The 16,855-nt window shown below is 30.6% G+C and overlaps 3 protein-coding genes across 6 annotated transcripts; 1 reads left to right on the forward strand and 2 right to left on the reverse strand.

The window, feature by feature from the left end:
* Positions 1 to 621: 621 nt before the first annotated feature.
* LOC148310892 (peroxiredoxin-6-like) lies at positions 622 to 4,457 on the reverse strand. 2 transcript variants are annotated; one of them, XM_088257706.1, is made up of 6 exons: positions 4,398 to 4,457; positions 4,083 to 4,262; positions 3,784 to 3,959; positions 2,351 to 2,549; positions 1,631 to 1,703; positions 622 to 1,443 (listed from the first exon to the last, which is right to left on the reverse strand). In XM_088257706.1, exons 2-6 carry the CDS (start codon positions 4,169 to 4,171, stop codon positions 1,318 to 1,320), a joined length of 663 nt encoding a protein of 220 aa, XP_088113832.1. In that variant the 5' UTR covers positions 4,172 to 4,262; positions 4,398 to 4,457; the 3' UTR covers positions 622 to 1,317. The 2 variants fall into 2 exon arrangements, with proteins under 2 accessions (XP_088113832.1, XP_088113831.1); XM_088257705.1 differs by having other exon boundaries at positions 4,083 to 4,457.
* A 1,688-nt stretch (positions 4,458 to 6,145) lies between these two features.
* On the forward strand, positions 6,146 to 13,128 carry CRAT (Carnitine O-Acetyl-Transferase). Of its 3 annotated transcripts, none has more exons than XM_088257710.1 (13): positions 6,146 to 6,273; positions 6,760 to 6,829; positions 7,687 to 7,914; positions 8,424 to 8,635; positions 9,479 to 9,629; positions 10,005 to 10,179; positions 10,642 to 10,826; positions 10,966 to 11,066; positions 11,276 to 11,395; positions 11,480 to 11,602; positions 11,723 to 11,921; positions 12,297 to 12,434; positions 12,639 to 13,128. In XM_088257710.1, the coding sequence occupies exons 2-13, from the start codon at positions 6,794 to 6,796 to the stop codon at positions 12,852 to 12,854; spliced, it is 1,884 nt and encodes a 627-aa protein (XP_088113836.1). In that variant the 5' UTR covers positions 6,146 to 6,273; positions 6,760 to 6,793; the 3' UTR covers positions 12,855 to 13,128. The 3 variants fall into 3 exon arrangements, with proteins under 3 accessions (XP_088113836.1, XP_088113833.1, XP_088113835.1); XM_088257707.1 differs by having other exon boundaries at positions 6,173 to 6,620; XM_088257709.1 differs by having other exon boundaries at positions 6,178 to 6,408.
* Positions 13,118 to 14,544, reverse strand: Arpc5 (Actin-related protein 2/3 complex, subunit 5). The gene is made up of 3 exons (XM_088257711.1): positions 14,320 to 14,544; positions 13,839 to 13,910; positions 13,118 to 13,461 (listed from the first exon to the last, which is right to left on the reverse strand). Exons 1-3 carry the CDS (start codon positions 14,458 to 14,460, stop codon positions 13,222 to 13,224), a joined length of 453 nt encoding a protein of 150 aa, XP_088113837.1. The 5' UTR covers positions 14,461 to 14,544; the 3' UTR covers positions 13,118 to 13,221.
* Positions 14,545 to 16,855: the final 2,311 nt, after the last annotated feature.

A 16,855-nucleotide genomic window follows, 5' to 3' on the forward strand; every position in this document is an offset into this window, starting at 1 on the left:
TTCTTAATTGACTGAATATCATGTTTATATTATTTTAAAAAAATATTTAACATATTTGGTTAGTTATTTGAAAATCAAACTTTCCATGTTTAAATTTTACGAACGTAGTGACTTTTGTCCGCCTCAGTAGTGTAATGGTCAGCACGCTCGGCTACCGCACTAGAGGTCCCGGGTTCGATTCCCAGGGAGGGTCAAATAAATATAAAAGATTTTTTCACTCATATATGTATTCAATATATTAATTCAATATTACTCCGGACAATATTACTTCATGTGTTAATGATCGAGATAACACTGCGTTTATATGATGCAGTGCCCTATGCACCATCGGGTGCGGATGTGGGTTTGAATGAATGAACAGTGAGTGGGATGGTATATTATATATATTTTTTTATTTGGTATAATAATAAAAAAATATGTTCGCTTGATTGTTACTGTAGTATAAAAATAGTATTGCATGCGAAGAAGACATGTGTTTTTATTTAAATTGAAAATCAATATGTATTTATGAAAATTTTACAATTATTATATATAAAAAAGTATTAACATACTGTGATGATCGTTTATATCACCATCAGTAAAATATTTTTTATGACTATGGTAAATTACATTTTTAAAAAAAAATTAATTTACTTATACTTATACAAATATTTGTTTCAATAGTTTTTTTTGTAACAGTGATGCAATTAATTTATTAAAAATAATGAAAAATAAATGATGATTGTTTCCTTAACCCTAATTCTTTCCTTCCACGTAAAAAATCATTTCAGTTTTATAAATGTTGTATAGTAAATAAAACTTTTTTGGCCTGAGAAAAAAAACTGCAATTAAATTAGTTCTTGTGTGTAAGGTTGTGTAAAATAAATTCCATCACTTTTCTTTTTAATCAAGAATGCTTAATTTCTATGATTTTAAACCAGTTACATTATATGTTGGGTCGGTTTGTAGTCCCGTGGTTAGTGCCACCGATTCAGAGTCTAGAGTTTTTTTTATATTTGAGCCCACTTTGGCACTATTTGATTCCTATTACTTATAACAAACTCTTGAGGCCTACAAAATTATGTAGTATGAAATTGATTTTTCGTGTATATAAAATAAATATTTATTTTAAAGAAAAGCAACCATTTAAACATTAACCAACATTAATTTACGATTGTCCAATCAGAATTATTCTGGATGTAGTAGCAGAAAAATAGTGTTAAAAAAACAGTAATGGTTATTAAAAATATTATTTGCATTTTTTTAATATAACAAAATAATGATGCTTTAAAACAATGAGATTGATTATTACTACAAACTAATTTGGGAATGGTAAATTTATGGCTGTGTTTTCCGGAGATAGTTCATATCCGATGGTAACTGAACAGTTATTATTCCTTTTGGAAATAATTCTGCAATTTGGCTATCCTCAACTGTTGGTAGGACCATGCAATATTCACCAACCTGCAATTGTAATTAAATATAATAGGGTAAATTACAAGACATCAATTACATCTTACGGATTACAAACAGATGGTAAACTTTTAATAAATTAAAAATAAGCTAATACATATCTGACAAACATTATGACAGCTATTTATGTACTATATTTAATTTCCGTAAAATAAAACCTTCCATTCTTCTTTCTTACCTGCCAGTCAGCGGGTGTAGCTACTTTGTTTTTGTCCGTCATCTGAAGTGAATCCAAGGTACGTAATATTTCACTATAAAAAATAAATAAAAAGTAAAATAAACAAAATTAAAAAATTAAACAATCTCCATGTTTTGAGTTTATCAACTTAAATACAAAACATTGCTTTTATTTTAATTAAAATCAAGTCAAAAGTACTGAAAGAAAAATAAAGTGAATAATTTAACAGATATATTGTCTGTTCAATGTTATATAAATATGTATTAATCAACATAATCTTAAGATATTCTTCAAATGAGGTAGAGCCAACGATGTTGACCTCGAAATACTAAATGTGCCGTATGACATGTTCAGAATGAGCAGGAACAATTTGACATATCGTTGCGGGTATACTTTTCTTGTATCTGTACACACGGGATACGGCTTGTTGCATTTGGGTGATAATATTGCAGACATGTACATTCATATGGGCAGGGCGGTTAAAAATGAAAAAAGAGTTATTTTTTGTCTTTTTGATAAATTTACTAAACTGCTTAAGGAGGAACTTTGTTTACATGTACAAAGGCAAATCGATTGATGAAATATTTCTTTACCCTATCATTTGTCTATTGTAACCACCAACATTGAAAATGTGGTATGGAGGAAAAAAAATTAAAAGTTTTAAGTAATGGAAAGTTAACAAGCTAACAAGGTCGTTAAATATAACAAATGAATACCAACCTAAAGTTACGGCCCGTTGTAGCAGGATATAGAATAGATAAACGGTGTTTTTTGTGAGGATCAATAATGAAGACGGCTCGGGCTGGAAGAGGTATTCCTAATGAATCTACTTCATCTTCATCTAGCATTCCGAGTTGAACACAGAGCCTTCTGTTAGAGTCTTCTATAATTGGATAAGGGAATCCCTCACTTACTTCACCTACGAATATTGATTAAGATTAATTCAAAGAGTATAAGATAACTGCTAATAAAAAATATAACCAACTTATCTGCCATCAATGTCTATATTTCTGACAATTTGCATAAGACACCCGTAGAAACGATGCGTTGTTAATACAATCGTCAACTACAAGAAGGTAAGATGATCAGCCTTGCTCACCAGATTATTAGATTTAGTAGTGGAAAGATGCAGGTGATATAAGTGAAGCGCATTACTACTGTATAGGAAAGGAAATGGAGGAGGAATAATACAACCTATTTATTAAGAATTGGCAATGGCGACATGGATGGGATCAGAGAGTAGTACTCAGGGTGGTATACCCTTACTTCAACTAACAGTACTAAATCAGCCAGAAATAAATCCTGTATCAATATGTCCACCTCCATAAGGTAGTGGTTAGTACATTTAGTAACCATACTTGATCTTCCGGGTTCTATTCCCAGGAGGGTTAAAATAAATATAAGCGTCTTTTCACCAAAATATTTACTTAATATTACCGTAAACTGGTATCTGAAACGCAAAACTGATTGCCTTGCCGCAATATAATAAACTATCAACTAAGTGCATCAGCAATTTGATGCAGTATCCTATGAACCATTAGGTGCGGATAATGGTCAGCGGTAGTTTTAATATAAAAAAGTAAGTTTACCTTTACTTTTGGCTCTGTTTCTAACAACTTAGGAATTTTGAAACAAGTTTTAAATATGCATCATCAAGATGTTTATATTACAGATATAAAAAATTGGAAATCTATTTATTTACAAAAAGAAGTAAATTAAACTCTTTTTATTGAAATTTTACTTGGTAAATATCACTATTTCTTAAAATCTAATGATGCAGGATCCATTGAAACATACGTCACATTTGATTTTAAGAAATAGTGGTATTTACCTAGTAAAACTTAAATTAAAAATCGATAGATAGTATCACAAAGTTACTGCCGAATCAATTAATGTTTTTGATTGCCGGTTTTGTGTTTATTCTTTGAACCCTGAACCTACTGGTTATAACCAAACATACTAAAGCACTACATTAGAGGGATGAATATCTTATGTTTAAAATATTTTTGAAAAAATCTATATTTGATTTGATATAGACATGAAAGCATGGTAACAATAATAAACAGTAAAGTAGGTAAATAGATTGACAAAGATAGATATTTCAGTTAAAATAAAATGATAAAAGAAAATTATTTATCAATCAAAATATTAACCTGCAAAGAACTTTATATCATGAATCCACTTGAGATGGGATTCTACAGAATCACAGGAGAGAGCAATAGGTTTTACATTGCGCTTTTTGAATTCAGGCATTAACTGTACCACTCTAGCAAGTTCTGTTGTGCAAACTGGTGTGAAATCCGAAGGGTGCGAAAAAAGAATTCCCCATCTAAAATAAAAATGAAAAGTTTGTAGAATAACAAAACTTGCAAAAAATTTGCCACAATAGTTGATATTATTAACACCAGATAAACATGGATTATGTATTATACTCAACAAATAATATACTTACGAATCCCCCAACCAGTCATGAAAAGTAATTTCACCAACCGTCGTTTGTGCAGTAAAATTAGGAAATGTTTTACCCAAGCACAAAGCCATTTTTCTAAAATCGCTTATAAACTATTGTGTCAAGTAACAATAAAGTGCAGTTTTTCTTATTTGAAGATAATATTTTTGAATTCACGTGCACCTGATAAAGATATAGGATATCAAAAATCTTTTGAAACAAAATATGAAAATAAGTAAAGCTGATATAATTTTTAATGCAGTAATTTCTTTTTCTTATTAGATTCCAGTTTAAGTCAGTGTGATTTAAACTTTTTACCACGGAAATTATCCAGATTCAAAAGATGACTTCGCTCACATCACTTTATTTATTAGTAGTAGTAGTAAACAGATAGTGATGGTCCGCACAGTTTAGTGCTGCGATATAGCGCCACGTTCTATAACTACGATCGTTTCGTTTTGATCTAGTGATCGATGTAGACAAATGTTGCTCTTGTAAATTAGGAGAGTAAATTTGGTAATTGAAATCTAGCTAGTATTGAACACTACACTGTCGGCATTGAACAGTGCAAAAAATGTAGTTGTTAGTTTAATAAAAAAAAAATAGTTTCTTTAGATGTCGGTGGTCAGCGTTGAAACGATTTATATTGAAAATTACATACCCCCGTCGACAATTTTTTTCTTCGCAAACTTCGTTTTTAGTTAGTCACTGGTATAGTCAGGGGTGGGCTACCAATTTTTTAAGAAGGGGCTCGCGGTTGGAGGGGTAAGGGGGGGGGGGGAAGGGGAGGTGTATCATTTTGTTTTAACTATCCAAAATATATTATAATATCAAATACTTGAAATACACATCAAATGACAAAATATAGATATCTCTAATTTTTTATGGTAGAAAATTCTTTCATTCAACGAATCAAATATATATAAATACACTATTTATATATTTGATTCGTTGAATGAAAGACAAAAAACGGAGAGGTCTCTTTTATTGCACATCTCTAATTAATATATTATTTCTCGAGAAATTTCAAAGGGCAAAAAAGTTTTATGTTTCATGATACATTTACCCAACCACTGGAATTAGATAAACATGTACGTATTTAATCAGAGAATATTGATTTCTCTTAATTTAACTTAGGGGCTAAATTTAATTTAATTTAGCGTCTCGCCGGCCCAAGTCAAATTTAATAAGGGGCTTGCGCGAGCCCCTCCGAGCCCCCTGTAGCCCACCGCTGGATGTATTGTTAAATTACACTTTTCGAACGGGACCACACTCAGAATTTAATATCTTTGCACGTCTTCCAAACATTTTTTAAATTATCTAACGTCCAAGTGACTCTGAAATCTAGCTACGGCTTATGCAACACCGCGTATCATACCCTACTCGTAAGTGGATTTAATCTTTATGTTTAAAGTTACTATAATTTCATGAGTGAAAATTCTAGGCAAAAACACTCGCTATCTTGCTAGAGGCATAAGATTTCCCAAACAAAACTATAGCACCTTTGTAGCACTACAAAATTGTGTACGCACTACCTGCGAACGCTACATTCTTTATTGTAATATTTCTCATATCCGTCACTATCCAAAGTTGGGTTTTCCTAGTATTTTTTCGACAAACGTCCTATATCTGTATTTTTTAAGTGAACATGTTTTTAGGTTCTAATATCTTTTTATTCTTCCAAAGGATATAAAAATATTTTCAATGTATCACAAAAATGTTCACAATTTATTAACTATTTACAGTTTATTAATTTGAGGAAGCAATTAACAAAATTGCTTCCTGTGAATTAATAAACAAATTTTCCCATTCATGTAAAATATGTTAAAGTTTATGCATTGAAGTTTTTTCATTCTTTTGTTTATATGCAATTTCCAGCATACGGCCATTTTATTCAAAACGTTTTGTGTAGGTAACATGGGTGTTTCTTTAGGCGGTGAATTCAAATATACAAACATGTGAAATAGTTTTATTTATTTTCTTTACCAAAATATTGTTGTTTGCAAAAGGCAAAAATATACTACATAAACCATTGTCAATATTTTAAAGTTTTTATTTTTACGTCTAGTAATATTATAATTTAAATTATTCATGGATTATAGATAAGAGTTCAAATGAACAATCATTCCCATTTCCCCTCATTTCGTTTCGTAATTCTTCTTGTTCGGGTCTTACCAGTCTTGTAACGTAAAAGGTAGTTGATAATAATATAATTTATGCTTATCGGTTTTTGAACAAATACAGCTAAGTTAATATGTAAATACAACCTTGACGCGTATTTTGGCTGTTTCGGCAAGTGAAAGTAAACGTCAACGAACAGCAGGAGCAGGTAGAGAAATAAGGATCGTTGTTTTAGACGTACTTTTGGTGCAACCATACATATTATATAAATTCTAAATATTTTCGAGGTATTTTGTTGGAAACGCAGTTGGGAAGTGGAAATATTGTGTAAAATAAAGTGGAAAGTTTAAAGCTAAATTGTATGCGTTGATTACTTATCAATTTGCTATCATTAGGGCTTGGAATGTCAACTCAAACTGGGTGTGTATTTTAAATTGAAACATTTAGAGTGCTTGATAGACGAACAGTGACAAAGATTATATACCAGTAGTGACAAACAGCTATTACAATAGATAAAAAATACTTTCACTTTTTTCCTTTTGACGTTTGCGATTTTCAGATCACTGACAGCTGTTGTACAACCAGATATCGACATGCATAAGTTGGTCGGAAAAGTGGGACAGGAATATGTAAGTACATATTAATAAATATTATTCTAGTTTCTATTCTTAATCTTCAAAAACCGATATCCACAGAAAAATATATTAATTAAAAATATGATTTGATCTGACGATTGGTAAAAAAGCACTTAAAATAATTGCTTAATTTTTTGATCATTGGGACTTCGGAATAACCTGATAAGATATTTATCCAGTCAATTAAAATGCTTATTTCTAGGTTAAGATTTATAGAAGTTGAATAAAATATTGATAAAATACGTCATTATAATATTGATGTTGTATGTACAAACTATAAAGAAGTTATTTTTAGATGAAATTATTAAAAATGAATTCATAACCTTTTGTCTATCAGACCGTACGATAAATGATCACTTTTTGTTGTGGGTTCCTCGTTTAGTTACACAAAAAAACGGAATAAATCTTTGTTTGTTGTACTATTTTTATTACAATTAGTCATATATCATACATATAACAACGTCATATATCAAAAAAATTGATTTTTCAGAAGATCGTTTTTAAAGTTTAAAAATATAATCAAATGTAATAAAAATAAATATCAAGCCCCTTATTGAACTTTTTACTATGCAACAGATCTTTTTAGGTAAAACCTGAATGTTTTTTCTCCATTTGAAAAATATTTAGTTTATTAAAAGAAAAAATACCCTTTCTTTAAAATGCAAAAACAACACTTTCTGCCCTGTGGGTAAATATTAATTAAAAAATATGCCGCTTTTGCTGGGATACATACATTTTCTGGGCATTCCGAAAACATGCACACTTGAAAATTGACAATTTTTGATATATGACGTTGTTGAAAGGAGTGAGCGATATGTGTTTATTTTATTGATATTCTGTTGATTTTTCAGTTTGGATTTCGAAGACTGGTATCTTCAAAATGCCCACAGTTGAGAATTTCTGCATCCTGTGTCTCTTCTGCTCCATCACAAATTCTGCCTAGTTTACCAGTTCCACCGCTGAATCAGACATTAGAAAAGTATTTGAAGACTGTGCAGCCACATTTGAGTAAAAATGAATTTGAAAACACAACAAGTTTAGTCAAACAATTTGAGGCTGGCATTGGGCAAAAACTACAGGTATTTTTAAAAATTATATACATATGCAAAATTTAAACCAAGTAATGTAACATAGACATAACTTTTAGGGTGTCCTAATACTTGTTCACAAATCTGGATTATCTTTAATTACAGGAGTTATTCTTTATATGTATTTATTTTTTGACATCTCAATATAGATAAAATTATAAGCTCAAATAATGAAATGAAAAGAATATTTTCTAGCGTTTCTCATGTATGTGATTATAATACAGGATTCGGACCTCACATGCAAATGAAAAAGAGTTTCTGCTCAACAAAAAAGCTTCTTTCATCTCACCATAGATGTCTCTAGTGGAATACTAGTGATTCAAGCACTATGTTTTGAATTTGAACAATTATTGATATTGTTCTGATGATGTGTTCTTTTTATATGGCGTCATAATTAAAATTTGTGTATATATTACACAAATATAATGTACTTATTGACAAATCAAATAATCATTGCTATAATGTACATAAAAAGTTTATTAAAAGCGATTGTTTTTTAGGGTCTTCTGGAAAAGCGAGCACAGAACACCGAGAACTGGTTATCTGATTGGTGGTTACATTCCGCATATCTTGACTTCCGCTGGCCAGTAGTGGTTCATTCCAACCCTGGTTTAGTTTTTCCCTTCCAGTGCTTTAAAAATGAAGATGAACAACTACATTATGCCGCCAAAATGGTTTTGGCGGCTTTAAATTACAAAAGTTTAATAGACAGGTTTGGCTTCATATCAAATTATTTTTATTTAGATTATTAGAAATTATATAAAAAAAAAACAAGAGTAAAGCTTGCTATTTAGTTCATCGGTTCATCATAAAATTTAACTTTTTTAAAAACTGTCTAAAGTAAATATTTGTGACAAATATTTCAATTTGGTACTATTCTCCGGTGAGCCTGAGCTCAAATCAAATTGCAGAGTAGTCTGCAACATTAACCATGGGACTACAAACCAACTCTTAATTGTATTTGATGATTATCGATTAAAATGCATCTAACAATTAAAAACAAAAAAAAAATGTATGCTCAAATGTTCAAACAAAAAAATACTGGAATTATCCCTGAGGGAAAAAAATTCTGTTAGTGGATGAAAGTGTTTTAGTGGATGAAATAATTAAAAAAGAACCTCACTTTTATAACGGTTTGCAGCTATAACAGATGGCAGTAGGAACTCGCACTGGGTTTGTTCGTGTCGGATAAAATTTACAGATATTTAAAAATATGTTATGGATGTTCAATCATGGGGAGAATGGCGAATATTACACTGTGAATAATGTGATTACTTAAAATAGCTATAGGAAAGTCAAGTTCTGTAAATGCAAGATTTTCATATTCTCTTTTAAATTACTGGTTCTGTGTGTGCGAGATATCCATAATATCTTAAAAATATATTTTTATTAAGCTATTCCAATTAATGTAAACTGAGAACTTATTTATTATTTCGAGAAATAATGAGAACTTATTGATTAAATTAACTGATAGGAAAAGAATTGTAAACACTTGTGGATGCAACATTGGCAAAACAGTATTTTATGATTCATTAATGTCATTTAAATATTTTAGTGATGCTATTCCTCTGGATAAAATGGGAAAGGATCCGCTGGATATGGGACAGTACAAGAAGGTTTTTGGAACTTGCCGTATTCCAGGAATAAAGAGAGACTCACAGACATTTAATAACTCTAATTATATTACTGTAATGCACAACGGTCATGTAAGTTATAGCAAAAATAATCTTATTTTAAACCTTTCTTTTTATTTATTAAAAATATTAACATATTTATTTATTCACTTGTTCTAGATTTTAAGTTTGTTTCATCATAGGTTTTTATTTAAAAAAAATGTATTTCTTTTATTATATTTAATATATGTATTATATTGTAAGGAGTGTGAATCGCTTGTCATAGAGAAAATTAACATTGAATTAATGAGTTATACAATAGTGGTTCCGAAAAACATAATTTTTCATGCTAGATTTGAGTTCATAAAACTTTCAATTTAATATAATTTAATAGTTTTTTTTTAAATTGTTAAAATAAGAAAAATGCTCAAAAAATTATTATTTTTATCATATTAATACTTATTTCAGAGTTTTGTTTGCCCGCTGTGGGGAAAGGATAATGTAGTGCTTAGTGAAGATCAGATTGTCAACCAATTCAAAAAAATTATAACAGCCTCAAAAGAAACAGAAGCATACCCTGTTGGCATTATGACTTCAGAACACAGAGATACTTGGGGAAAAGTATATAATGATATGATTAAAGGTAAATCAAGTTATATAAATCATAATAATTAAACTTAATAAACCAAATTCTTTAATATTTCAATTTAATTTAAATTTCGTAATGTGACTAAGATAGCCTATCCAAAATTGTAATCAACCAATGAATTTTATATTTATATATTTTTAGTCACAAGAAGTTCCTAATTTATCAATTGATTTTACAATTATATGTAAAATTGGATGGTTTTTCTAGATGCAGCCTAATATACATACAATAGTGCAATGATAAATTGTGTTAATCTAAGTAAGTTTGTGTCAACGGATTTAACCCAAAACATATTCACTATTTTCTTACATAATTTTGGTTAACGTTTGACTGGTGATCTTTTCTTTTTGGGACTTTTGAATTTCTGCGTGTATCATCTCACCAAGACTCGGAATAGGGTATTATGTAATTCTATATTAAATGGTTGTTAATTTGAGAACTTTTTTTCGTACATAGATAAAACCAATAAAGAAAGTTTGAAGGCAATTGAGAAAAGTCTGTTTGTGATGTGTCTGGATAAAGCTTCGGGTGGAGTGGACAAGGAAAAGTGGGAGAGACAAACTATAGCAGCGGGTGAAACAATCCACGGTCGAGGAAGTAAACATAATTCTGGAAATCGGTGGTTTGACAAGACTATCCAGGTTAGTTTCGATAGTGGTGATATTATTTGAAATATCTATTATTAATTACCACCAGTATTTAATTATATTGGTTAGGCCTGCTAAGAACCATGTAAATAAACACCCATTAATTTCATAATTTCTTGTTGTTTGTTTTTAGTTTATTATTACTCCAGATGGAGTAAACGGCTTGACTTATGAACACTCTCCTGCAGAGGGTCAACCAATTGCTGTTTTGACAGATCATATTATTGATTACATGTAAGTTAATATATTCTAATATTGCAGAATATTTGTGTGGATAGAAATGTTTAGTTTAGATTAAATTTATCTTTCTTGATAATCAGATTATCGCCTGATAAGATTTATTTCAAATATATAATTATGCAGGATTTTTGTGCCCAATACTTATTATGTTATCTCTTATTTATTGTGGGTGATTTTTTTTAAATGTTTTTATTTTATTTCAGTAATAGTAATAAATCTAGTGGCAAGGGATCCTCTTCTGTTGAAAATATCAGAAAGCTTGATTTCAATATGTCTTCAGAAAATAAAATGTCTATAGATAAGGCAAAGGAAAATATGGATAAGTATGTGATAAGATCAGACACTTAGTAAAATTTACTGATCAAATATTTAAAGACAAATATATAAAGATATGAATATTTCTTTAGGTTGGTAGAAGATTTGGATTTGAATTGCTTCACTTTTGATATGTATGGAAAAGATTTTATTAAATCTCAAAAGATGAGTCCAGATAGTTATCTTCAAATGGCTATGCAATTTGCATTTTACAGGTAAAAAACATTTTCTTTATTAATTTGGTAATAAGTTTACCAAAATAAAATTAGTTTATTTTCATTTTATTCTTTAATTGCAATAATTAAAAGTGAGTTTTTTTATTATTATTAATATAGATTGCATAACGTGCCCGGCGCACATTACGAATCCGCAGCCACTCGCAAATATATAGGAGGGAGAACAGAAACCATAAGATCGTGTTCATCGGAGTCCATCGATTTTGCTAAAAAAATGCTAGACCCAAAATGTTCCATTAAAGAAAGGATTCAAGCACTCCAAAATGCCGTCAAAGCACACAAGGATTATACATTACTTGTATGTAAACATACCTATACTTTGTACATTTATAAGTTTTTACATGTGTTAGTAAATATAAAGTTCAGTTGTAATTTTCCAGTTTTGAAAAGGGAGGTAAATCTTAAGGTGGGGACTGACCGGAGCATTTCGTTGTAACGTAACATTCGCGGCGAGTATCCGACTTCGGATGGAGCACTTGGAATGCTGTACTGACTATACGAATGCTCGCATCATAACGTGCTACGTTACGACGAAATGACTTCGATTGGTCCCCACCTTTACATCTTCCAAGTCAATAAAAATATAGATGTCCATAATAATCTTTATAATTAATATATTACATATTATAGATATTTGCAAATGTTTTATTTTTATTTTTTTATATCCACATAGGCACTTAATGGATTTGGAGTTGATAGGCATTTACTGGGATTGAAGTTAATTGCAATGGAGAATGGGATTCAAATTCCGAATATTTATTCTGATGCTGGATTTGTCAAAAGTAGCCACATGCGCATATCAACTAGTCAGGTAAGATAAAGTGAATATATTAATTAGATAATAGTAGAATAAAATAAACATTAGTAGTTACATATATCATTTTCATAATGTGCAACAAAATTAATATTGTCTATAAAGTCTAAGATAACATTACCTATTTTTAAAATCACTGAGAACATTTTATGTTTAATGGTGTTGATGTTTTATCAAATAATTTAATTTTTTATGTTCCAGGTTGCAGCCAAATGCGACGGCTTCATGTGTTATGGTCCATCGGTTTCAGATGGATATGCAACATGCTACAATCCTCGTGATAAAGATGTTAATTTTGCTACATCAGCTTTCAAATCAAATCCTGTGACTGATGTCCACCTATACAGAAAAGCTCTAGAAGATTCACTGGTGGATATGCACAATTTGTTGCTTCGAGGGACTCAATCAAAACTCTAAAATCTTATGATTTGAGAATATTTACCCAATTATTATTGGATTTACAATTCATCTAGATCCTAATCGATTCTTCCATTAATTCACAGTGAAAATTATTACATAGACTGACTTATTATGTGACATCAATTGATCTATGTGTATGGTGGTGGTTATATAAAATAATGTTGACATTATTGTGTCATACTAAAATATGAGATTTTATTGATATATTGACATGCCATTGTTTTTTATATAAAGATTTTTTATGAAATGAAGAAATAAAATTTATATTTTTTAATATATATATTTGTATTTAAAAAACTGAAATTCATAAAATTAAAACTTAATATAATTAACCCTAATTACAATATAATTTGTGGGTATAATTTTAAATTTTTCTTGTGTCTGAAAGTACTCTCACAATGGCGCCTGCCCCTCCCACCTGGTAAGCCTTCTCGTGCCATAATAGCAAGTGCCCACTGGACCCTTCTGATGGGTACTCGAATCCTCGGTAGAGGTACTTCATCAGGACATCCACCAAGTCTCTGTCCAGCGCCATTACTGCTTCTTCGATTTGTCCAGATTTTATAGCCAGTAACACTTTGAGTGTCAGCGTTAATGCATTATCCTTAAGACAGACAAATAATTTTAGTTACCTTTTACAAATAACATGGTCGGGTGTATTACTCATTAGGAATCTGCATATAAAATTCTGGTTTTTTAACTACAGAAGGTTAAACGATAAAACTGAATCTATTCATTTCATTTTAAAATGGAATTATTTTAATAAGACCTACCTATCAAAGTCTTTGAGATTAGAATGACTGTTTATAGTTCAATTCCAAATATTTAATGCTTAGGTGTTATCACTGTGAAAGCTAAACTCATACCATAGAAGATACTGCCATTTTACTACGCATTGATACTACACATTTTACCATAAATGATACTATCCATTAAAATGAGTAATTTAATATTAATGATAAAATAAAATGCATCACTTACTTTTACTTGTTGATTTTTTGACCCAAGTGGCGCGCACTGTAGAACAATTTTGAGTGCTTCAATATGCTTTCCTGTGTATATTGAGTTAAGGAATAACTTCATCATATATCTAAAAATATTTTACTCATGTTTTTATTCGATAGACTAAAAAATACAGGTCAAAAATACTGAAGTACTTTTTTTGAAAACCAAGGAATAAGAATATTATAAATCAAAGTAATTGAAAAATTTTTCGAGCTTCGGTGGGAAGTTTCCTTAAGTAAAGTGACTAAACTAAAATAATAATTTATATCTGTATCAGAAATTATGTTAATATTTGATCTCCTTCATATAAAATTATGATTCAACGGAAAAGTTGATTGAGCAAATAAAATTCAAGTGACAATTACAGTACACAAATGTATGTGTTAAATAATTATAACTGTGAGAAATCGCCAAAGTTTATATTTAAGAAAAAAACTAGTTATAACATAAAAGGATATTGATTCAGTAGTAGTGATATTTCACTGTCATCTGGACCAGTTGGTCCTCCTGGGTCTGCTTCATCTTCCTTGAAGTTATCTTCGTTGAATTGATCAACGTCAATTTTTCTAAATTCTGAACTGGAAGTGTTCTTTGCCATGATAAAATACGACAGGAAATTTAATAAAACCCGGCACAATTCTGAACAACGCTACCGCCTGACAGATTGACAGATTAAATTGACAGCGCCCTATGATTCACAAATCTATGGGATTTGCATTGTCTATGATATTATTTTTTTGGTCTTACCACCCTGTCAGCCTTCCGAAATTTCACAAACCGACAATATATGTACAGTGAAACCTCTCATAACGAGTGATTCGCATAACGAACAAAAAAATCTGAAAAAGTTGCTCCCTTAACGAGTGATTTTTCGCATAACGAGTAACAGAGGAAGGCCGAGTCCCTTTTTCACGGCATTCACATGTGAACCGGGACTTTCGCGGCTTGGGAAGGAGGTTTACCAAGAGGACCCTTTACTTCTTTGGAAAAACTTTGGCCAGAGAGTATTGTCAAATGTGATTTGGAAACAGTAACTGTGGATTCTACGGTCAACGATATTTTGTCATTAGTCAATATCATGGGACTCGAGGTGGATAACAACGATATTGAAGACATTGTGAAAGAGCACAGCCAAGAGCTGACCACTGAAGAGCTTATGGAGTTGCATCGTGTTTCACAACAATATATTATGGAGAAGAGTTTGATAGTGGAGGAGGAAGAAGTAGCAAAGCAATATTTTTTTAGCACAATAAGGAAACTGTTGCATCGTACATTAAGAAGCATCACCCTTATAAGGAGGTGGCTATTCATGTTACAAATTTATTCAATGATAATGCTGTGACACAATTACGCCAAACTTTAAAGCGTCGGCAAAAACAAATGTCTTAAAACAGTTTTCTAGTTAAAAGGGATAAATTATTTGTCATAAATCCATATATTTAGTGACGTTTTTTTTCAAATCAATACTTTATACCAAGTTTTTACATTCCTTAATAATTTATAAGTAATTTTATTTGAATATACGTTAAAAAAATAATATACGAGTAAAAAATAAAATTTTCTTTGGGCCTGCAACGCATTATAGTATTTTACATTGATTTGTATGGGTAAAATGTTTCGCTTAATGAGTAAGATGCTGGAACAAATTATACTCGTTATGACAGGTTCCACTGTATATGGTATTTTTATAAAATATGATTTCTTAATTTAATAGCGGAATAAATAACAAAATAATAAAGGCTGAATATCTCAAAGGTCGAAATTGAATTGTTCTATCAACTGTAGAAAAAAGTATGATGGTTATTTTGATTATATTGTTCACGTAAAGCAGAAAAGTTGATTTAAATGATGTACCTAAAGGGAATGGAAATGAAAACTTAGGGAACTTATGATACCTCACAATAGTCAAATTTGATTAAATTAAACTTCGAATTTATTCCTTATTCACTTTATTCTTCGGATTTGACCCATATGACTTCCTTCCGGCTTTCAGATAATATTTGAAAAATAGCTTGGTGAGAAAATAAATTCTTTTCAAAGACAGATGTCGTACTGTAGTTTAATGCACGCTCGATATTAATCGCAGGTTTAATTTCTGCCAATCGCAAAATAAGTATATTTTTTGGTTTCCTCGTCAATCTTTTTCTCCCAATTCCCGATTGGGATGTCATTGCCGCCGCCATGGCGGCGGCATGCCATTGGCGCGCCAATGCAAAGTTTGGTATCTTTCGATACATTATTTTTTATTATTTTTTATGATGGGTTATCAAAAAGGAGAGAGTCGCTAAACCATGACAGCATATATGCATAATAATGCAAAAAAATCGTTTATTTTTTCCAAAAAAGTTTTTAATCAGCATTTTGACTTATTTTACAATACTTACCGAAAGGCTTACGAAGTTAACCATTCAGAGAGTCGTTGGCCCGTGTCTAGGGATGTGCAATAGGTGCAGCCGCACAAGGCCTCGAGCTAAAAAATCCTAATAATCGAAGAGAAAAGTTGACTACAAATTTTCCCCCCGCACCGAAAGAAATTTTTGGTTCAAAATATTATTTGGCCAATATTTTCCTCGTCCTTCAAAAAATGTTGGTTCTCAAATTGGCTTTAGTGGGAAAAATTCGCGTAGCACGTAAAAGGGAATTATTGAATTTTCAGCGTTTTACGTCAACCACTAAACGTGTTTAATTTTTTCTATCTATTCACTGTGGTAACTTCTTTACGAACCAAGCAGAGCCCGGGATCTATGCATGGTAGCAAAATACCGTAGCTATTACGCCACCGAAGTGGACCTTTATGTGCATAAGGGACGTTAACAGGTGCAGAAGGAATAATTCTAAATCATAAGTCAGTTTTTAGTTAAATTAATCCAGTTTATTTTTTGTTGGTAACTTATGAACATAATTTTATTTTATTATTATACTGCTTGCCCATTCATTACACATTTTATAGAGATAATTGTCATAGAACTTGTTTTGAATTAAGTAAACATTAC

The sequence above is a fragment of the Brachycentrus maculatus genome, unplaced genomic scaffold, assembly GCF_059751285.1.
Source record: "Brachycentrus maculatus isolate JH-2025_06_01 unplaced genomic scaffold, ASM5975128v1 h1tg000086l, whole genome shotgun sequence".
In the NCBI taxonomy this organism is placed as follows: Eukaryota; Metazoa; Arthropoda; class Insecta; order Trichoptera; family Brachycentridae; genus Brachycentrus; species Brachycentrus maculatus.

Coding starts and splice junctions, on each gene's coding strand:
- CRAT (XM_088257707.1), top strand. Junction 7,915..8,423: donor GCATTGGGCAAAAACTACAG/GTATTTTTAAAA, acceptor ATTGTTTTTTAG/GGTCTTCTGGAAAAGCGAGC. Junction 11,396..11,479: donor GCAAAGGAAAATATGGATAA/GTATGTGATAAG, acceptor ATATTTCTTTAG/GTTGGTAGAAGATTTGGATT.
- Arpc5 (XM_088257711.1), bottom strand. CDS start 14,460: ATGGCAAAGAACACTTCCAGTTCAGAATTTAGAAAAATTGACGTTGAT. Junction 13,911..14,319: donor TATCACTACTACTGAATCAA/TATCCTTTTATG, acceptor TCAATATACACA/GGAAAGCATATTGAAGCACT. Junction 13,462..13,838: donor CAAAAAATCAACAAGTAAAA/GTAAGTGATGCA, acceptor GTCTGTCTTAAG/GATAATGCATTAACGCTGAC.
- LOC148310892 (XM_088257706.1), bottom strand. CDS start 4,171: ATGGCTTTGTGCTTGGGTAAAACATTTCCTAATTTTACTGCACAAACG. Junction 1,704..2,350: donor ACAACGGGCCGTAACTTTAG/GTTGGTATTCAT, acceptor TATTTTTTATAG/TGAAATATTACGTACCTTGG. Junction 1,444..1,630: donor CTACACCCGCTGACTGGCAG/GTAAGAAAGAAG, acceptor TTACAATTGCAG/GTTGGTGAATATTGCATGGT.